Source organism: Engystomops pustulosus, chromosome 8 (assembly GCF_040894005.1).
Source record: "Engystomops pustulosus chromosome 8, aEngPut4.maternal, whole genome shotgun sequence".
Taxonomy (NCBI): Eukaryota; Metazoa; Chordata; class Amphibia; order Anura; family Leptodactylidae; genus Engystomops; species Engystomops pustulosus.
The window spans coordinates 39246589-39269821 of record NC_092418.1 but is presented as its reverse complement, the minus strand read 5'-3'; the positions used below and the strand labels follow the sequence as shown (position 1 = coordinate 39269821).

The 23233-nt window shown below is 42.5% G+C and overlaps 1 protein-coding gene across 6 annotated transcripts in view; it reads left to right on the top strand.

The window, feature by feature from the left end:
• CLEC16A (C-type lectin domain containing 16A) overlaps positions 1–23233 on the top strand; it is a 147756-nt gene that overhangs the window by 113825 nt on the left and 10698 nt on the right. For all 6 annotated transcript variants that reach the window (XM_072120713.1, XM_072120717.1, XM_072120715.1 and 3 more), the window contains one exon: positions 20148–20303. In XM_072120713.1, the coding sequence (XP_071976814.1) occupies positions 20148–20303 (156 nt within the window). The remainder of the gene's footprint in view (positions 1–20147; positions 20304–23233) is intronic.

The following is a 23233-nucleotide window of genomic DNA, read 5'->3' as shown; positions in this document are numbered from 1 at the left end:
TATGGCTGCAAAAAAGAAAAAAATCATTGTCTTGAGAAATGGAGTTTGAAAGGTCATAAACATAAATGCTTCACCACCTGGTTCTCCTTCGGGAAAACCCTACTTTGGTTGTAAGACAACTGGCAGAAGCAGCAGCAGACAGGTCACGTTTCTGATGTACTCAAAACTAAGATGATTTCTTTGTAGAAATGTTTGAGAGAAAATAGAATCAAAGGAAAGAAGATTTGTCACATTTTATGCTTCAAGTGTTCCTTTAATATCTTCCTTTCCATTCTGAAATCTCTGTGCTCCTGGTAATAACCACCTTCTATCTACAATTCCGATAGGCTGCATTAATTAATAACTCTCTACAGTATTCTCTCTAAAGACTCTCTCTATTATAAAATTATAATAGGATATAATATTATTATGTGTAGGAAGAAACACAAAGCCAGAATACCATATTTTTGTCGTAATGTAGCAGCTGAGCTGTGTTACTGAAGCAGAGTTGTTAATGGGCCTAATGGCATAAGGTGCTATGAAACAGGATTACTCCGGCAAGCTTTTGCTTGGTTACCGTATATGATCTATTGTGTGTGTGTGTGTATATGTTTATGTGTGTATATATTTAGTTTTTACCTTTGGCTAACCTACACTAATGTATAAGAGAAATGGATGAAGTAGCTAATGTGTAGCTATTATCTGAATCATCAGTGACACCATTTCAGTGATGGCATACCAGGGGGAAAAAAATCACATTTCCTGCAGTTTTTATGTGTTCCTATATAGACAGAGGTAAATGGCAGCTAATATGCTGCTGTTGGTGTTACAGAATGAAATGGGGGGGGGGGGGGGTCTGTATTGAACGCTAAAACCAGATTGTGGGCTCTTAACCACAAGCACTTTTTTATGCAGCTGTAGTTCAGGGTCTTAAATCTGCCAAAAAGTGTCCCAGTTGCTTTTTAGTTTATGAGCTGAGTAACTTGGAATTTACTTAAGATGTGTCTGGGACTCATCACATGTGGCCCCTTATACATACACATTGGGGGTCATTTACTAAGGGCCCGAATCACATTTTTTTCGTCGAGTTTCCCGAAAATTACCAATTGTGGCGCATCGGCGCCGGCATGCATGTGACTGAAATCGGGGGCGTGGCCGTCGGAAAACCCGCCGTATTAAAAAAAAAAAAAAAAGTGTCGCTTGACACTCGCTTACCTGCACCCAGCAACGGATGGTGAACTTCAGCGCCGCAGTGGCACCTGGTGGACATCGGGCGCACTACCTTAGTGAATCGCCGGAAGACCTGAATCCGCGTCGGAGAACCCGCCACTGGATCGCAAATGGACTGGGTAAGTAAATGTGCCCCATTGTGTATTATGCATATTATCACTATGGCAGAACTACCACCGCATGTATTTAGGACTTGTTCCCGGCCAATTAAAACTTCTTAAATCCCAAAATTCAGCAAGCGATGTGATTAGCATTACCTTCATTTGCAGCCTAAACCCTAATGGACTGGCTGCTAGTTTAGTGGCCCCAAACCTTGTGACGGGTTCCTCTTATACTTTATAGCATATTGCTCTGACAACGTTGTATCCATTACAATTCTGTGCTTGTCTACTCCTATGTTATCCAAGTAAAACGGGAACCTTCCGGAGGTAGAGCTTTAAATAAATACATCATGGCACATCACTGGCTCTTCTCCAAGTATGTGGTGAAAGATGACCTCGTGCGCGTCTGACTTGTGTCTCACCCAGCGTTTCTGTGGAAATGAATGGTAATGATAGACAATCCTCCTTTATACTGTTTGTCTTCTCCTGGATTTCTGACTAAATAAGCTCAGGAGATCTGCCTGCACCCATGTAACACACTCACTTGTTGTATAGGGATCATGTTTATAACCAACACGAATACCAGTTGGAAAGTGAGATTTAACCTTTACCCTTTTTTGTTTTTGCACTCTTCTTTCAAAAGCCACAACTTAGTTCTCCATTTACAGATCTGTATGAAGCTTGTTTGGAGATGGGGCACGTTGTACTCCGGAGTGGCACTTTTTTAATATCAGTGTGTCTGTCACTTGTCCTGTATGGAGAGGGCTTTGCGAGTGAGCAATCTCCATACGGGCTTAACACAAAACACTGCATGTACCATGTTCTGAAGTTAAGATGTTAAACTGTGATGCAAATGCAGCTTAAAGGGAACCTGTCACCAGGGAACTAATTTCCACTAAACACAGGTTGCAGAAGCCTGGAAATGTGACCCCAAATTACAAATATGTCTTTATGTCTTCTCATTTGCATTACAATAAAATTGTGTGTTGTAACCTACCTGGCTTCCTGACAAAATCCTCTGTTTAGTCCCAGTGGTTGGGCTTTGGTTTGGATGCATCTCAAAAAACATGTGACTTGCCTGTGCTGCAGACTGCTCAGCTCTCAGCCCCCACCTTTGTGCTCCTTCCCAGGAATGGAGCTCACTGCCTGGTGAGGTGACATCAGATGGGGAGGGAGGAGCTGTACAGGAGCACAAAGGTGAGGGCCGGAGAGTGAGCAGCACAGACGAGTTACATGTTGTTTGCATAGAGAAGGCAGAGAGGCATCTTTGCAATGCAGCTGAGATGGGCTACTGCAACCTGTCTTTGGTGATATTGAGGTCCCTGGTGACTGGTTCCCTTTAACGTTAAGGCAAAAGAGGGCGCTCTAAACTCCCTGCTCCACCATTCTAAGCAGAGCTGTAAATTAGGGGCATCATAATGTCCAGTCATGGTTTCTCAGTTATAGGCAATATTACAGGGTCAGGGACATGTGATGCATGACAAATCTATTATCAGATTTTGGCTTGTTAAACCACCACCTCTCACTTGTAGAGCTGAGAACCAAGATTCCAATAATGTCTTTATTTTCATGTTCATTGAGCTTCTTCTTTAAAAAAAAAAAAAAAAAGTTTTAAAATTATGTAAATGAAACAGAAGTTACCCTCTACTAACGCACCTTGTCCGTCCTCCGGAATTGTTACCCCTCTACTAACGCACCTTGTCCGTCCTCCGGAATTGTTACCCCCCTTCTAACGCACCTTGTTCGTCCTCCTGAGTCCCCCTCCCCCACCGCATTTGACATCACTTTTTTCTCTTCCAAGTCACGCCTCTTCGCTGTACAGTCTTCATTTCCCAGCTGTATGCTACTAGGTGCAGCTGTGCCACCTAACCCATAAGCGGCGTCAGGCAGTTCTAGGCACACAGCAGCCGGTAGACAGTGACCCGATGCTCTCTCTGGCTCTCATGCCACATTCGTGTTGGGCTGCGCAGCTGCACTGAGTAGCTGGGTTATCCAAACTGATGAATCTTGTGGATTGTGAACAACTATCAGTGAGTGTCCAATTGTTAGGACCCCCAAGATCACTAAAACGGGACTACCAGTGCATGGTGATCTGCAGCATCTTAAATGCAATTGAATGGAGCAGCATTGAGTAGCAGTGAGAACAGGACCCACGTTCTCTGGATCGTGGGGGTCCCATTCTCGTGACAGTTGCATCCTCACCACGCATTGTTTTTCTCCTGTCCTGTGGATAGGGTATAGCTTCATACCATGTCCTACAAATCTTTGCTCAATGGTTGGAGCTTAATAACAAATTTACATTAGATATTTCTTCTCCAATTCTATTAAAGGCTTCAATCTAGGTTGGAGTAGGCAACCTTAGACGACCCACCTAACAGAGTATGAGAAAGGTACTCTGAAAAGGTTTCTCCCATCTCATAAAGTGTATTGTACATCATGGCAACATGAGCAGGGGTGTAACTCGGAAAGGCAAGGCCCCATAGCTGACTTCTGAATGGGGCCCCTCCTACCACCTGAAAAAATAAACCTATTTGTATGTTTACACATTTATGCACTGATATAGATGTAGATATAGATTGATATATTATATACAGTTTCACAGATCTGTCCCAGTAGCTGCTGGAATTAGAGATGAGATTCCCAGTCCTGTTGTTATGCTGTCCCCTGACTTTTTTTCTTATCTCTGTTGTGGATTCATGGTGCCCTGTAACAGGATGTGCCCTGTTATATACAAATTATTCTGTAAGATGTGCAGAATAATAGGTATTTAATGGTGCACATCCCCTATTCTTAAGTGTGTCAGGTTGGTAGTTGGGGCCACTACACACTGCGGGCCCCATTGCAGCTGCTACTGCTGTAGTTACGCCCTCTTCTTGAGAATAAAGCAGACATGAGATTGGTAGAACATTACCTCCTCATCAGTTTTTCCTGCACACAATTGCTCTCTGTCATCCATTGTACAGCAACATGTAGCCCATGACCATCAGGCAGGCTGACTAGGAGTGAAACTGTGCAGGAATTATTTCAAGGAGACTCCGTAATCCCCTAGTGCACTGGTTCTCAACCTTTCTAATGCTGTGACCCCGCAATACAGTTCCTCATGTTGTGGTGACCCCAAACCATGCAACTCGCAGTAAAAACACAGTCAAATTTCGGCTCCGATGGCCTTAGGCGACCCCCGGTTTTGGTCGTTCGACCCCCGCTGGGGTCCCGACCCACAGGTTGAGAACCACTGCCCTAGTGATCTCCATGGTTGTACTATAACTTTCTAAGATGGGAGTAGCCAATAATAGACTGTGATCACATTTGACATGTTTTGCCTTTGTGAGGACATTGCCTTAGTGTACATTATTGTGTGACAGTTTAACCTTCCTCTATGGCCTTGTGGGACTTTTTAATTCTTGTTTCCATTTGTTTCCGATCTCCGCATTTACTCTGATTACCCGGCGGCCAAACTGTTTCCCCACAGCAAAGAGCAGGGTCACATTTCCACTTCTGCTGATCTTCATAACTCTATGTACAGAAGTAAAGGATAACTCTAGGCATGGCTCTTACAGTTTGTGGATACTGCCTGTTTAGTTTTGGGAGGAACAAGCGGACAAAGGCTTTATTTATACTGTACATTTCATTTTTATAGGAAAACAATGACTGGCAGCTCAGACTCTTTGGAGCCGCTCATTTTCTTCTCTTTCTACAGATATTTCCCAGAAGTGTCATGTAAAGAGTTTTACAGAAAACAATAGAAATTTCTTTTGATTTTATTATATTATTTCCTTGTATGGGACATCTACTTTTTTCAGCACAGTATTTTATACATGGTGAGTCAAAAGTCCCATTTTATTTCAGATATGAAAGGGAAAATTACATATCTTATCACCCCAGCAAGTATTGGGTTAGGGGGCTTATCTTTTGGGCTATGATCGGGACATGTCCGCCATCTTGAAAGCTGCCGTATTGGCTCAAGGGTCAGGTTTATCAATAGGAAGGTGGTCATCAAAGACGACCAGAAATTCACATACATTAGATTTTTTTTTTTTTATGCTTTTTATATGTTTTGGGGAATAAGAAAAATACTCTCAGTCCTGGTGTACACAATTTTGGTTATCCCAGGATCTGACCGTTAATCTTCTGACTTTAGGGTCGGGAAGACATATTGTTCTCCTGTCTGACGCTCCACTGAGCTCCTCTCTGCCTCCAGCCGCTTCCAACACACAGAGACCTCCTGCCAGCAAGCAGTGTGAGGAGAGTAAAGCTACAGACAGATGAGATCTTGATCCAGGGGAGGGAGGCACAGCAGATCTGTAGCAGAGTTGAGACTGTAATTATGTTACATGTATCTCCTGAATCTCATCATCTCATCTCTGATCTGTTTCATCTCTTTCTATGTGTCAGATACTAAATGAAAGTGTATATAAACCTTGTACCCTGCTAATCTAACACATTGGGGCACATTTACTTACCCGGTCCTGTCATGTTCCCCGATCCGGACTGTTCTGACGAGGATGAAGTCTGTCACGATTCACCAAGATTGTGCGCCCAATATCCTGCATGAGGTCCGCCGGAGTTCACCTTCTTCTTCCCGGTGTATGTGAGTGCATGTCTTGCAACACAATTTGACATGTTAAATCCTGCGCGTTGTCCCCACCCACACGCTACAATTTTACAGTTATACAGTCGAGATTTTTCTATCATGGGCAAACCCCTTTAAAGAGAAGAGGGGCACACACCAGTAGGTCAGCATGCTTGGTTTACAGTCCTTCATCCTGGGGGTAGATTAAATATTACATGTACCACAAACAATGTAGGGGGGGGCAGGGGTTGATGAAAGACTAGCTCACCCCCTCCCACTACTTTTGCAGCAAAGCCCTGCACCTAGCTCCATATCCAGGTACAACTAGTACTAGAAGAACTATCATTAGGCACAGGACGTCACTGCACAATCTAAGTTGCTCCTGGGTATTTTACAGTCACACCCCATAGATATGAAGTTTTGTATCTGTATTTCTCTGGAACTATTCGATAAAAACAATAACTACCCAGAATACTTTGTGTAATTGTGGATTTGTCCTCTGTATGACCCATTTACAAAATCATGAAATATGAAACCCATAACTAATCTCTGACAAGTTTGTACATTGCATATGGATGTCATTTTTCTTTTTAACCGTCTTAATTTTATAGATATGTTATCGATGTGTATTTTTTCCTTTTTTTTGTAGATGTGGAAAAAAACGATAACATACTGATGCTCAGTCCACATTGTACGCGCTTCACACGTCTGCATTTTATGCACATGCGCAGCAGACAGACCAGTCTGAATGAACTTTTACATAGATCCAGGCACCGTGACTGTGGTAATTGTCTTTTTTTTTTTATCCATGACCTCCTTCCTTCTAAAATCAGCGTTTAAAATTATGTTAATGAGTCAGAAGGGCTTTGCGGGTGTTACCAATGCCCCTCATTATTCTGTCTTCAAAGGCGGTTAAGGTCCCCTTAACCTCTGCTCTCTCAGCACTTCTCCCCCCATCTTTTTGCCTGTTGTAATCTCATGGCAGCAGTGGACGTTTTCAGCACATAATGATAGGAGAAGTGCTTCTACACAGTGTAACAGCCTGTGAATCTACAGTATGTATTGGCGCTGGTAATAACGCCCCAAAGCCCTACGGCTCATTGGCATAATTGTAAAAGTTTTAGATGGGAAGCCATGGATAAGAAATTCTGTGGATAGGGCCTAACTTGTTTCATGGAAAAAGTTTCCCTTACTGTATGATGCCACCACACTGTGTCATAAAAGAAATATGATCTGGAAGGTGTTAAGCTTCTTGATAACATTCTAATAGTTGGGTCAATTTCTTCGGACAGGTCATCTTTAAAAAAAAAGTTATGTGTGTGTATAATAGTATTAATAGGTATTTTATGTTAGCTATGATGATTTCCTTTAAGGATTTTGGAGGCCACTGTGCTCTTAGGAACCTTGCAGAAATCTTTTACTACAAGTACTAAAGCTAAAAGTTGTAATGTAAATCGCTGTAAAGCTGTACAGGAAGCCCGGTGGTCCAGAGCATCCTCATTTTGCGATACTAGCTGTTGTTAGCAACACTCAGTTATAGTTTTTCTAAGAAGAGCTTTTACTTTTATTTTATTCTGTAAAAGGTTTTATACATTATATTAGATATACATTATCTGATATTAAGGAGTTATCCTTGGGATAGGTCATCAATATTTTTGGCCTAGAAAATGCAGTGTACATTAACCAGCCCATACCCGTCTAGAGGTTACTATTGCTGGCTATAGTAAATTGTTGCTGTTGAGTTTTTGCTGAGCTGTACTAGAACCAAGCCAAAAACCATATTTAAAACCTAAAGTTTATTTTTTTTTCAGCTTCCAGCTACCAAACATTATGGCTTCTGAGCCAAAATAAATGGTTATTAGTGCCTGTCTTAAATTCTCATGGGTCAAGTTAATTAGAAATTAGCTGCTCTGCTCAGATACTGTGGCTAAGAAATCTTTACTTTTTTATTGATTTTTCTTAACTTCCGATAATAATGGTGGTTTTCAACTCATGATTTATTGTTATTGTATATTTAAAACACCCAGCTGCCCCTGATCCTTTCCATTTTCCAGGAACTGTGCTTTAAAATATTTTTTTTTATGGCTTTGTCATATTTTCATTAATTAATTGGTTTAGATCCTATTTTATACATTGATGGTAAACAGAAGAAATGGGACGGGGTAGGCAAACAAACGTTTCCGGAGAGGTAACTGACTGGAACATACATCTATGATAAAAATGTAACTTTCTTATATTGTATATGTTACTCAGTGTGTTTAATCTGTAAGCATTCTGCCCATCTATCTCATCATAGCTGTCGAATAATCTCTATTACCGGATATACTCAAGTATAAGCCGACCCGAGTATAAGCCGAGACCCCTAATTTTACCACCAAAAACTGTGAAAACCTATCGACTCGAGTATAAGCCGAGTAGTTTACAGCCAGCCAGCCCCCATTTAGTATACAGCCAGCCCCCTGCCAAGCGCATAAAAAAATAAAAAACGCCCCCCGATCCCCGGCGGTGGCTCCCGGCGGCTTCTATCTTCTTGCTTCTGTAGCCGGCAGAGTCGCGTCCATGAGACGTGCCGGCGGGTGCACACTGTGATGCGGCGGTGTCGCCGCTGATGACATCATAGTGTGTGCCCGCCGGCAGGTCGCATGGACGTGACTCTGCCGGCTACAGAAGCTAGAAGAGAGAAGCCGTCGGGAGCCACCGTCGGGGATCGGGGGCGAGTATTACATTTTCATTATGGGAATGATGCAAAAAGTTTTCCCAGCTGGATTTGGGGATCCTCTGCCTCTTCCTTGCAGATCCTCTCCAGGTCCCTCAGGTTGGTTGGTGAACATTGGTGGAAGCCATTTTTAAGTCTCTCCAGAGATCAATTGGGTTCAGGTCAGGGCTCTGGCTCGGCCAGTCAAGAATTGTCACACAGTTGTTCTGAAGCCTCTGCTTTGTTATTTTAGCTGTGTACTTGGGGGTCAATGTTGGAAGGTGAACCTTTGGTCCAGAGCACTCTGGAAGAGGTTTTTATCCAGGATCTTTCCTTCAATTACAACCACTCATCCTGTCCTTGCCCCCATAGCATGATGCTGCCACCACCACGTGTCACTGTTAGGATTGTATTTGGCAGGTGATGAGCAGTACCTGGTTTTCTCCACACTTAGCGCTTAGAATTAACACTAAAAAGTTTGATCTTTGTCTCTTCAGACCAGAGAATCCTATTTCTCATAATCTGGGAGTCTTTCGTGTGTGTTTTTTTTTTTTTGGAAACTATATTTGGGCTTTCATATGTCTTGCAAGCACGAGAGGCTTCCATCGACCCACTCTGCCATAAAGCCCCAGCTGCAGTGATAGTTGACTTTATCAAACTTTCTACCTACTTCATTTCTGGAGCTTACTGTGATCTTTGGATTCTTCTTTACCTCTCATAAAGGCTCATCTCTTATGATTGCTTAATTAGGCTGGTTGGCCAGGTCAATGAAGAGTTGTGGTCGTCCCAAACTTCTTCCATTTAAAGAAAATCAACCACGTAGATAACATAAACATAAAAAAACCTACTCTTCATCTGTCGCTAAGCTTGACACGCCAGGATCACCAAGAAAAGAAAGAGATAATTAACAGCACGGAGTACAGGGACAAGATGTCCCGCACGCCGGGCTGTTAATTATGCACGCCCTCGCCACCTCCCTCTCCCATAAAGCGTCAGGATCAAGGTGAAGAAGAGCGCAGAAGAGTATTAATAGGTTATTTATGTTAGCTACGTCCTTTAAGGATTTTGGAGGCCACTCTGCTCTTAGCAATCTTGCAGAAATTTTTTTTGTAACCCAGTCCAGATCTATGCCTTGACACAATTTTTTTTCTGAGCTCCTTGGGCTGTACCTTGTGATTCTTATGTGCTCTGCCATGCACTCTGAAGTCTTATATAGACAGGTGTTTGCCTTTCCTAATCAAGTCAATTAATTTAACTAAACACAGCTGTCACGGGCACCACTGCGATCCATACCACGGATCGCGGGGGCACCCGTGTCTCTCTCCGCTGTCCCGGTCCCGCTCCCGTGCACTCACCTCGCCTGGCTCCCGCTCCCGTCCGGACTAGGTCCCGCGCGCGGCCCCGCTCCCTAGGGCGTGCGCGCGGAAATGTCTCCAGATTTAAAGGGCCAGCGCGCAGGTGAGTGGTGCTGGTCATTTCCTGTTTGGTATTTAACCCTATGTCTCCCATCATTCCCTGCCGGATCTTTGTGCCTCTTGGCCTTAGAGAAAGCTTCCTAGCGAGTATTCCTATGCGTTCCTGTGTGTTCCTGCGTTCCTGTGTGTCCCTGCTCCTGAGTCCTGTGTTGCCGTCTTACCCAAGTTCCTCCATGTGCCTGTGTTCCCGTTCCCACCTGCCTGGACCTCCTGTTGCTGAACCCGGACTTGGACTTGACGTTGCATCTCTGCCGCCTGCCCTGACCCTGTGCCTGGACCAGACTACGTGATCGTCATCCGCTAAGGTACCTCGACCTCGGCTGCCACCGCGGGCTAGTCACACTTGGGAACGTCCTGGTGGTATCCTGCCGCAGCAAGTCCAACCCGCTTTGCGGCAGGCTCTGGTGAATACCAGGTGCCCCTAGGCTCCAGTCCCGGGTGTTGGCTAGTTCCACCTCCCGCGGTGGTCCAGAGGATCCACTGATCCTGACAACAGCTGGACATCATTGAAGGAGTAAAACCATCTCAAGGAGGATCAGAAGGAAATGGACAGCATGTGAGTTAAATATGAGTGTCGTAGCAGAGAGTCTGGATACTTGTGATCATGTGATACTTCAGTATTTCTTGTTTACTAAATTAGCCAAAACCTCTACATTTCATTTTTTTTTCTGTCAAGATGGGGTGCAGAGTATAAATTAATAAGCAAAAATAATTATTTTTCGATCTCACCAATTGGCTATAATGAAATAAAGAGTGAAACATTTAAAGAGGTCTGAATACTTTCCGTACCCACTTTTTTGGCATCCACCAGCATGCAGACAGCTGCACAGCCCTGTGTATGTGTTTTGGGAACTAAGTTCTTTAATATCATCAAGGTTGTAGATGCTATTTCTCCCAAGATAGGGGTATTGGAAGGGACACTCCAAGTTTTTTTTGTTTGTTTTTTTAACATGGCCGAAAACCTTAATTGCCTGATCTGGTTTTATTAAATTTTGAGAACAAGACAATCCCCCTCCTCCCCAGAAATTGCACCCTTCTTGCCTTTATGCTGTCTGATATAGCAGCTTGGCCCTATTATCTAACATGATTGTGATGTGCAATACCAGACACAGCCTGTAATAGTAGTACTGCTTCTAAAAGAAAGCTGCAGTGTTTTTCCAGTCTCACAAACCCCTGGATACAGGTGTTATTATTGGTCAGTGCCTGTGAGTTAAGGAAAGAAATGCAATCAAATAGTCTTGATCAGCACTAGCAATGTTGTCTCATGAGGATTTTATTCCTGCTACATAAATATCAGGCAAATGTTATAAAAACTCAACTTTTCTAAAGTTTCTAGGAAAATGAAATTCTAGGAGCAAAATGGAAAATCTTACCACAGGATCTGTTCCTCAATGTTCTGTTTCCTTCAGACATTTTGGCCAAGTCACGGCACAAACAACTCGAAGAGTTTGGTAATGCAGTCGCACTTGCCAGCCTGATAACCGTACTAATGTACATGGGTGAAAAAATCTGAAGGTGCCATAAGTCTATAGTTAAGGTTACATACTATACCAGCAGCCCCCGGGTTACATAAAAGATAGGTTCTGCAGGTTTGTTCTTAAGTTCAATTTGTATGTAAGTCAGAACTGTATATTTTATAATTATAACCCCAGGCAAAAAAAGACTTTTGGGTTTTAAAGATATTGGGTTGTTATAAGAACAAGGATTAACAATAAATCTTAATAACAGACACCTTTTTGTTAACTGTTATATCTGCTTATTTTAGCCTGGGACTAAAGTACAGTAAATGACCAAAATCCAGAGGTCCGTCTAAGTCGGGTGTTCTTATGTAGGGGACCGCCTGTATTTTTATTGGCAACATAGTATATTGTGCAGCAGTGCTGAACTCTGGCTATACCTGACAGGTATGGCAGAGTTGCTCCAGTGACTAGCTATAACTAGAGGGCAGTGGAGCTTCAGCACCGCTACTCAATGACTGCTAAGTATAACTGGAGGGCAGTGTAGCTTTAGCACCGCTACTCAATGACTGCTAAGTATAACTGGAGGGCAGTGTAGCTTTAGCACCGCTACTCAATGACTGCTAAGTATAACTAGAGGGCAGTGGAGCTTCAGCACCGCTACTCAATGACTGCTAAGTATAACTGGAGGGCAGTGTAGCTTCAGCACCGCTACTCAATGACTGCTAGGTATAACTGGAGTCCAGTGTAGCTTTAGCACCGCTACTCAATGACTGCTAAGTATAACTGGAGTCCAGTGTAGCTTTAGCACCACCATTAGATAGGGGACATGTATATTTATTTTGGCAAGGGTTTTCTTTTTTTCTTGCACCTTTCTGGAGTACTTGCGAGTGTTTTTTTTTCCCTTTTTTTCTTTTTTGCTGATTTGTCTCTTCCACCTTTTAAAAAGCCTAGCATAATCAATAAGAAATTATAGTCGGAGACCACCAATTTAAGAATTAAGCTTCAGGTCACACTTCTGATGTCAGTGTAACTCTGTAAGTAAACTAAGATGCCTTGGGGCGATTCAATAGGTAAAGCAACACTTGGATTTATACGGTTTCCTGCTTTTCTCAGGGAACCTGTCATCTAGTAGGCTATTGTTTATTAATTTGTCAAAATCCTGAGTAATAGCAGTGCTTTCTAATCATTTATTTTACCTGGCTCCCTCCCAGCACCTTCTGTAAAAGTCTTTTGGGGGGTAAGATTTGGACCCCCAATGTCTAAAATACATTTCCCAAAATCTTGAAATGGCTCCCCAATCATGGTGTGCTTTTTACAGAAATTGGAAATTATTCTAGTAAAATTTGAAAGGGAAGGAACAGAAAATGAAGATGTCCCTGTCGAGCGCTGTACATGGGGTTTATTTATAGACGTTACTTGAGGCTACAGCTTGAGAACATGATTGCGCTTGTAACTGCATTCCCTTCCTCGAAGTCACGTGACTGACTGACTTCTCTGTCAATCATTGCGCTCGTTAACTGTTACTTTCCTGTCAAAATATTGGACCTGCATGTGTACAGAAAACCCACCTTATTGATCATCCTGTAGAAGTGCCTTGTGTCAAAGCCGATGAATTATGCATACTGTGTATAAATGTATAACCTAGCAGTCATAGCCCCAGAGGCAGTAGGATATCCTCCAGCCCCACAATAGGTCTCTGACGTTGTTCTATATCATTGTCTTTCACATTATATTTTCAATAGAAATATCATAATTTTTATCTGTGGGAATTGTAAAAATAAGGCTCTAGAGCAGTGATGGCGAACCTTTTAGAGCCTGAGTGCCCAAACTTCAACCAAAAGCCACTTATTTATTGCAAAGGGCCAGCACAGCAATTTAAGCAGTAATTTATTTCTCCTTGTTCTTTGACAACTATCAATCGTTCAGCCTCCCAAGGACACCAACGCAGTTGAAAGAAGGAGGGCAAATTCGCCTATCATTGTAGGAAGATTCTGTAGGAAGATTCTTTGAGTCCTGTCCAGGGAACTTCATTCTGGGGTGATAGCCTGGGTGCCCACAGAGAGGACTCCGAGTGCCGCCTCTGGCACCAGTGCCATAGGTTCGCCACCACTGCTCTAGGCTGAAAATGCTGCTATTCAAGTGGCAGCTATCCTTCCCGACTCCCACATACACAATCGCCTTGGCTAAATATGGATATGTTCTTACCAAGAAGAGTAAACCAATCCTCTGGCATCAACTTATCTACTTTGAAAAACATGCCTCATCTTCCCTCCCCTAATCTGTACTATGGGTTGCTGCCATCCATTTTGGTAGCCATATATATTGGCAGGCAATCTGTGGATTTGTATTATTGACGTGGTGGATCCTAGACTCCTAATATGAGTTTAAGGCTCCCTGCACACAAATGTGCTAGGTCCGTGTAACCAGATCCTTTGCTAGTCGGGTTCCATGAACCAAGCACAGTGCAGTGGATGGGGGTACTTACAGCATGATGAATTATGATCCAAGGAGTCCATGCTGAATATCAGCGCCAACGTTGTGACAACTGTTGGTGCCGGCACCACAGTTCAGCTGTCAGACATGGATTCTTTGGGCCATGTTACACATGGGTCTGTTACCATGGACCAAGCATGTTGTGTTCCATGTGCTGTCCAGTGTTCCAGCCGTTAGCACACGTTCCATGTATTTCAAAGGCCATAGTTTCTGCGGCCCCATGTCAGAGATTTGGACATTGTCATTGATAGTACCTGCTCTAAAATTGGCTTGACAGTCCCGTTTTCCAGGAGTAAGCAGAGTTCAAAGGCCACAAGGAGCTGGCCACAGGTCATTAGTTTGCAGCCTGAGGATGCACACTTTGTGTGCTTGTAGGCTGAGGACATGCATACGTATTGTCCTAAAGAGGTTAAGTCTTCAATTCTATGTCGGTACTTTTACCCATTGAAATCAGTGGGGCCCTACTGAGGGTCCACGTGAAAAAACAACTACTTATCTCTGTTTTTCCACATTGGAATGGCACATGAGTGTACAGCCCAAGACTTCTGATTTCTTTGGACTACACGCTGACTAATTCTTGGACTTGCACATGTTTTTTATTTTATTCAATCCTCCATGGTTCCCGTAACTGTGGATAAAAAAAAGAGTGAATGTCGGAATATGGTCTAATCACTGTGTGTATCATTCTTGTAAAGAATATCCTTCTCACATCTAACTTTTGATGTTTACCAAGTGATCGTTACATTAGGAACAGCCTATACAGGGACAGTCCACGAGGTCTAAGTTGGCAACCACAATTTTGTTACGGTACAAACAGGAAACTTGTGCAGTGTTACTTGTCAGGATCTCGCAATTGGCCAACACTGTATACAGAATGTATTGTAATATTATGTACAAGGATTTTTGATAAGTATTTTCCTGCAAATTAGTTTTATATGATGTCAGTGATCCAGATGTCATGCCGGAATAGGTGAGACTGTTTTATTGTACCCCATGTGGCTAGTGCCTTGCGTCCTTAGTAGACTCTGGGTCTACGTACAAGATCGGTTCTGTAGGTTTGTTCTTAAGTTGAATTTGTATACAAGTCGGAACTGAATTTTTTTTTTTTATTTTAACTCTAGACAATTTTTTTTTAGTCTCTTTGACAATTGGATTTTTAAAATGTTGGGTTGGCATAAGAACCAGGATTAACAATAAAGCCTCATTACAGACACCTTTAATAACTGATCACTGTAGCCTAAGGCTAAAGTACAGTAAATTACCAATATCCAGAGGTCCGTTTGTAACTAGAGGTCATCTGTACGTCGGGTGTTCTTAGGTAGGGGGCTGTCTGTACTCTGTTGTTTGGTCATTCCAAACTGGCAAGAAAGCGCACAAAAAGGCTCACAAGAAAGACTATTGGCTATTTGAAATGCCTCTTCCTCCAAGCGATGTTGGGAGTTCCTCTGTTGTAAATTGCATTGTAATACCTTTTTCAGATGAAAGACAGATTTGCATGTGAGAGATTTACAATGTGCCGGTTCTCTAGAAGTACTTTGTAGGTATTGTGATAAGCGCCTGGAGGAGGTGACCTTATGGCTTCTTTAGTTGTAATATGTTGTAATGAGGTTATCATTAATCACATAGTAATAGCTCCCTGGATTCTGTGGAAGTGTCATATCTGACAATAGGCTAACAGTAACCAGGAAAAGGTTTCGCTGTGTACAAGTCAAAAGCTTACCTCATCATAGCTGCCAGGACACATCATCTTATACTGAGCTTTTCACAGAGGATACCAATATTTTCTATACTCTTCACGTAGGTGTATCAGTAACATGTATATACTTCAGCGCCATCCTCTACAATGGTGCCCATGTACTGGTAGGCTCCGCGACGCCGGTCATTAGGGGGCCCCATAACATATTCACATTTCAAAAGGCTTCAATATAGTAGACTGTGATGTCACAATACAGGGATAATAGACACAGCAATGTTATGGTACAGGTTATGATGCACACAGCAATGTTACGGCACAGGGATAATACAGCAATGTCACAGTGCTAACAGCCACACTCCAAAAATATTGTAGACCATATCATTGTTTAGGATTAATACAAAAAAATGCAGCCGTGAAGGGTTGATTTGTACACACAGTCAAAACTTGACCTGACTAAGAGCCTTCCCTATAGAGCCTGTATTATCTGTGCCTTGTACTATGCAATTCATTATCCACTTGTTCAGAAGATTCTTGACAATCTAAGTACAAAGTGCGGATGTGTAATTACACTCTTACACTACTTACTGCACCCATCACATTTCGTTACAGCCAGCCCATTCACATGGCAGAACTGACCCACCCTATTTCATGCCTAAACATGTGCTGTAGCTTTAAAAGAAGTCTAAAAACACCCTACACACTAATCCACACTCCTGTTCTGCAGTGATCTGGTAGACGTGAGCTTCTGTGGTGAGAGGGAGAAATGCACTGTTTTTATCTCATCACAGAAATAGATTCACTGATTATTACTGCTGTATATTGTCCTCCATGCTGCTGCTTCTGAAATATGTAAATGGTTACATTATAACAGCTAGTGTTTACCACCAGCTCTGTGACCACTTCTAATTGTCATACAGTATGTACTGGGAGGATGTGAAGCAGTCAGGTTGCAGGTTTGTCCTTAAATGCTACAGCACAGAATCCATCTTCAGTGGACCTCAAAGAACAAGCATTACACAATGTATCCCAAAATGGCTTTTTAAAAATGTTAGTACTTGATGTACTGATTCTTATGAACACGCATATCTATATATCTGTAACTACATATATACATAGTTCATTGCAGTTGACAAGTGATCTAGTTAACCAGCGAGTTACAAAAAAGCGCTGTATGTACTCAGGACAGCCCAGCCCCCCACATGTTTTCTCACACACTTTTATTTTCTATGGATGATGTGGTTGTGTAACATTGGAAGAAAATTTCGCACTTCACAATAGATTTATCTTCTGCTGTCAAGATTCCACACGGGGTTCAGACCAGGACAGGAATCTTTGCTTTATTGCTTACAGATAATGTCCTCTTGTATATTTAGGCATTAGATCTGTGATTATGTATGTCACAATGTATTTCTTATAGTAAATAATAAAAGTATTAGTAGTCATCAATCTGTAAAATAGGGCATAGATAGTAGATGGGTGGTGGTCCCTCTCTGCAGCAGTTTCTGGCACCAAACCAACTTGCAGAACAAATCTAGTGGTTGAGCTGCAGTTTTTTGTTTTTTTTTAGCCCAACCACTACACAGAGATCACAAGCCCCATTCCATTAGCCACACTGTCCCCCCTATGTCGCCAAACTGCCTCCCCCTGTGTAGCCACACTTTCCCCCCAATAAGTCAAATTCCATAAGCCACACTGTCAACCCTTACGTAGCCACACTTTACCCAATAACCCACATACCATAAACCACACTGTCCCCTCCAATTAGCCACACTGTCCGCCCGCCCCCCCCCCCCCCCCCCAGGTAGTCATACTTCCACCCTTCCCCCCTCCCCAGGTAGCCATACTGCGTCACTTGGACGCATAATATTGTCAAGCACCGTAACACCATCTAGTTTTTGTTTCTTACGTGATCCGGTGTGGGGGCCTCATCCTGAAAATCAACTTTTAAAGTGAGATGTAAATTGATTGTATAAAGTCAAGTAGGAGGAGAGATCAACACTGAAGTCAAGATGGGGAGCTCTGAATACCTCCTCCTCTGTCATAGAAATCATAGAGATCTGGTTAGTGATGTTTCTGGACGTAGGACCATCAATTACAGTGATGGAGGCTTTCTGAGTAAGAGAGAGCTTGACTTCATTGTTAAAATCTCAGCCTCCTTGACTTTATACAATCAATTTACATATTGCTTTAAAGTAGATTTTCTGGGTGATGCCACCACACCGGAACATGAAAGAAAGATGATGTGGAAGGTGTTCAGCCTCTTGATAACATACTGGTAGTGGTTTATTCGGTCAATATCTGCTGTCAGGTTCCCTTTAAGTAATCAGATCTAGACCAGCCCTTCTCCCGGCAGTAGTAAGATTGTCATGTGAGAAGTGACCGTACAGAAGTGTCTGAGGAAGTTACGATCTCTAAATATATGGTAACGGTCTTGTGGTTTGTACAGGTGTCCTCAAATCTGTATTTGGATATTTGTCCTTCCTCCGGCCATATAGAAAATAAAAATATTATAATAATAGCACCCGCTCATAAGGCTGAATGTTTCCTCTGACCTGAAATGTATTTTATTGAAGCTTCGCGTCGAGGTAAACCCTTCCTGCGCTGGATCAGATCTCGCTGAAAGCTTCTTCAGAACTAGATCATTCATCATTTCAGATGTAGAGCAGACGCTTCCCGTCCCTTGATTGTATTTTTACGAGGCAGTTTCATTAGAAAGTGCCAATAAAGGAGGCAGTGTGCACATTTCTCATCCAGCTCTTTATGTAAGCATAATATTACTCTTCCCTTTTATATTGGCGAGTAGTAGAACAAAGGAAATTAAAGGGGATTACTATTATGAAACTCAACTTTTCATTAGCCAATGAATATATATGTCCCTTTCCTATATTTCGGAAGATTCATCAGAATTTTCTTCAGTTCTTCATAGTTAGAATTCCACTATCCGGGCTGTAATTGTAAATGCTTAATATAATATGCAAACAGTAGCATGCCATATTAGTTTAGAGGTTGCGCCTTGTTTGATGAATGTATTGTAAAGCACCATTGTATTGGAGAATTCGGATCCCTCATTTTATACCCATTTAAAGAAGACCGGTCTCCAGAATGTTACCACCCTGACTATCTGTTCCTGCTGATAAAGGGTTACAAGACCTCCCCATTTCACCAGAGGGGCACTGTACCTTAATTACAGAGGGTTTTCTGATATGCAAATTGGCTTTCCTGATTTGTATCCCCTGCCTTTGACTCTATTCTCAGCCTGTCAGTGAACCACGCCCCCCATATTTTCAGTGGCAGCTCTGTGTCTCTTCCATTTACTGCCCTTACTCCTTGTACTTGGCGGCTGTCCGCTAATAGTCAGCTACAGACATATAAAGCTCTATTTAAATATTGTGTAAATATATTTATACAGTGCTTTGTGTTACACTCATGTCATGTGACCAGAGTGACAAGGTCCTTTGGCCTCCTAACATTAGCAAACTGTACCCCATGTATGCACCTTAATGACATGAAATCACAGCCGCCTGCATGGAGGATGGGGAGGAGTAAAAGTCCTTGGAGGCTGCTGTGATTTCATGTCATCAGATACATGCATGGGGTACATTTTGCAAATGTAAAGGGTATAGGACCTTCAATGGCCTCACTCTGGTCACGTAACATGAACTGCTAAATAGTAAGGAGGCATAAGACATGAGCAGTAAATGGGAGGGTCTGGGCCGAGCACGACACACCCCTCTGACGTCAGGTAATATACAATAAAGTCGATTTTACGTGGATCTTAGCCGATTTTTAGCCAAAAGAAGGATGTCAGTTAGCTAATTAGTGCACTATATGAAGACGTCACTGCCTTTATTTGTGAACATGCACCGACAGGTTCCCTTTAAGATTCCTCTTGCTCTTAGATTTTGTTATTGAAAATAAAAGATCACCAAAGCTCCCCCAGCCCAAGTTACGGGGGAGGGGTTGTATCACAGTAAAATGATGTGATGCTCTGAATCCAGCTACAATCCTGGGAATAAAATACATTATTCACAGTCCTGCTGTTACTAACAGACACAAAAGTATGGTTAAACAATTCCCTAGGACTGTCTGCAGCTTTGCACGGTCATAATATGGTAAAAAATTCCCCTTTTTGAGTGGCATAATTATCATATATTTAAACATGGACCCCTTCTAAGCCTATGTGACCGCTTTAGATGTTATGGATGTTATCTTCTGATACAAACGTTTGTCATTTATTCTACTCGTGTATGTTTTTGTTAATTTCCCTTTTTTTCCCCCATTCTTGTATCTTTTGCATTTTTTTTCTATGTCTATGGCTTTTGCCAAGAGTGCCCCACTCACCTTTCCAGGAGGATGTGCTTTGGGACCGCACAAGTTGGATTACATTATCCGTTATAAATTGCACACCCTCTATATTACCATAGTAACGCAGGCTTGTTATTCCGCAGGTTTTGCCGTAGCCCAATGCATAAACCAGCACAGCGCATCACCAGCATCTTCTCCATCTCCCCCCTCCAGCGGCAGCTCCAGCGGAAGCACCGGACCTTGTGATTCTGTCACAGCCAGTTTAACATCAACTCCATCTGCAGTTCAGAGTCCATCAGGTAAAATTATTCTAGTCAATGCGCTTTTTTACTTTGTACAAAAGTTATTCTGAGAATAAACCCTTGTCTGATCATGAGGCTCACCAGGCAGTTATCCATGATAGTTCTCTTTTAGTTCCTTGGATCTCTTTAGGACCATTGCCCACAAGTGGCCTTTTTTCACAAACTAACTCGCTCTGTGCACGAGTACGATGTACCAAGGGGACGATAGGAGTGTCTCAACAAAGCCCACTCATGGGAAATGAGCCTAAAACATAGTTTGGTAATTACATGGTATTAAGTGATGTCACCACTTTATAAAAAAAAGGTTCTGCGGAGTAGTATCTTTATTGATAGTATAATGTCAGGCCCTTATTTAAAAAAAAAAAAAAAAAAAAAAGTGGTCACCTTCATGAAGAAAAATACACTCAGAAGGCCGGTCCCCTATAGCCGGCTGCATCTGTATAGAGACCGGTCCCCTATAGCCGGCTGCATCTGTATAGAGACCGGTCCCCTATAGTCGGCTGCATCTGTATAGAGACCGGTCCCCTATAGTCGGCTGCATCTGTATAGAGACCGGTCCCCTAGAGCCGCCTGCATCTGTATAGACACCGGTCCCCTAGAGCCGCCTGCATCTGTATAGAGACCGGTCCCCTATAGCCGGCTCCTACAGGCTCCTGTAGGTCTCCTACAGATTGCTGCATATAAATAGAGAGAGACACTTGTCTCCTGTGCTACTGTATATACTTGAGTATAAGCAAACCTGAATATAAGCCAAAGAACCTAATTCTACCACAAAAAATACTTGGAGAACTTATTGACTGTAGTATAAATTTAGGCTGGTCACACACACACACACCCCTCGGTACTTACATCCGGCACTCCCCACGGCTCCTCTTTGCGGGTACTGACGAGTCCATGGGCTCTGCTCACACACACTCTATGACAGTGGTGGCGAACCTATGGCACTGGTGCCAGAGGCGGCACTCGGAGCCCTCTCTGTGGGCACCCGGGCCATTGCCCCAGAATGAAGTTCACCAGACTGGACTCAAAGAATCTGCCTGCAGAACCTTCCTACAATGATAGGCAAATGTGCCCTCCTCCTTTCAACTGCATTGGTGTCTTTAGGAGGCAGAACGATTGAAAGTTGTCAAATAACAAGGAGATATAAATTACTGCTTAAATTGCTGTGTTGTCACTTTGCAATAAATACATGGCTTTTGGTTGAAGTTTGGGCACTCCGGCTCTAAAAGATTTGCCATCACTGCTCTATGATGTCATTAGGTGGCGATACCATAGCATCATAGTGTGGGAGCGGGCAGAGTGCGTGGACCTGTCTATACCCACGCTTCTGAGAGGGAAGAGGAGCGCTGGGGAACACGGGAGGGAAGTACTGAGCTTTTTCTTTTATTTACTAGAATACGTTAAAATTATACTAACTGACCTGAGGGGCCCCTCTGTGATCTGGCTTTACAGACTTACACTGTCTCATCCGCCCCCTGCTCCCTCAGCACTACAATTAAAGCAGGAAGTGTTCACTGCAAAAAATTCTCAGGAAGCAGGGTGTAGGGTGAGATCGTTTAACAGTCTGTAAAGCCGGATCACAGAGGGGCTACAGTAGCCCCTCAGGCTCATTAATTATTTTAAAAGTTGATTTTTATAAGGAAGGAGGCCATGGATTAAAAAAAAAATAAGATTTCCACAGTCCCAGTGCCTGGATCTATTAGTAAGTGTCCCTGGTTTATCATGATGGATTTTAATTGCAGAATAAAACATAGTCTAGAGGAAATCTACCCTCTTCATGTACTAGATGAGGATTTGTGTTCCTCCAAACCATAAGCCTTGAATTAAGAGTCATAAAAAAACCTGTTCCCTTCCATTAGGCTAAACCTGGCACAAAGTACTATATTTGCTCCATTCACTTCTCCCTTTTTGTTTTACAAACCCCATTAATTCTAGCCGGCAATTATCACCGACACCAAGATCAATCCCAGCATTTACTTATCAAATGAGAACTGCCCGGCGGATGGCAATGTACATTTAACAGACTTTTAATAGTACATTAAAAGCAACAGTAAAACGATTCCAACGTAAGGACGACAGAGGAGCCAATGCGGCTTTCTGTTATCCATTGCCTCTTTGTCTATACATGAGTGATGACCTTTTTCACCACTATTTTTGTTCAAAGAAGCCATTCTAAGCATTGTACAGAAAAAAGAATATTTTTAAAACTTGATTTTGTCCAAACCTCAACATATGGAGCACATATACAAGACGTATGTACACCTTGCATTACTGCACATGCTCAGAGAAGTGCATAGTAATTGGTTTTTACTGCAAAATTCACACAATGCTTTATGACTTCGTTGGAAAATGCAACGGGAAGTGGCTTTCCCAGAATACAATATACTTTTCCACTAAAACGTGCTCTGAAATGAGCACTGAGCGTTTTGCATGTACAGTAAGTAATGAAAACCCTTATTTGTTCTGGCAAAGCCCTTCCTGTTTCAGTTTCCAGTGCAGTAAAATCTCAACGTGTGAATGCGCCCTTTGAGGAAAGTTTTGATGATTGCATTTTAATATGCCTGATCCTTTCACCGCTCTTGAGAACACGTGTATGATACAGGGACCAATAGTCATCCATACAACACTCCATCTATTCTGTATGGCATGTTGTATATTTTTCTTGGTCATCCAGAAAAAAATGGGATACAATTTTTCACCCTTCATTCCTATTTTTGTTCAAAGAAGCCATTCTAAGCGTTATGCAGAACATTGAGGGTTATGTAACATAGAAGACATGTATCGCTCCTGTTGCTTCCTTTTTCTTTTTTGTGAAACTTTTTGCAGTTTGGTGCGCTGCTTGATTCTGCACCTAAAAAGTCACAAAGTTAGCTGCCTCAAGGATGTAACGCCGGATTTATCTTTGTAGCCCAGATGGTTGTTCAACT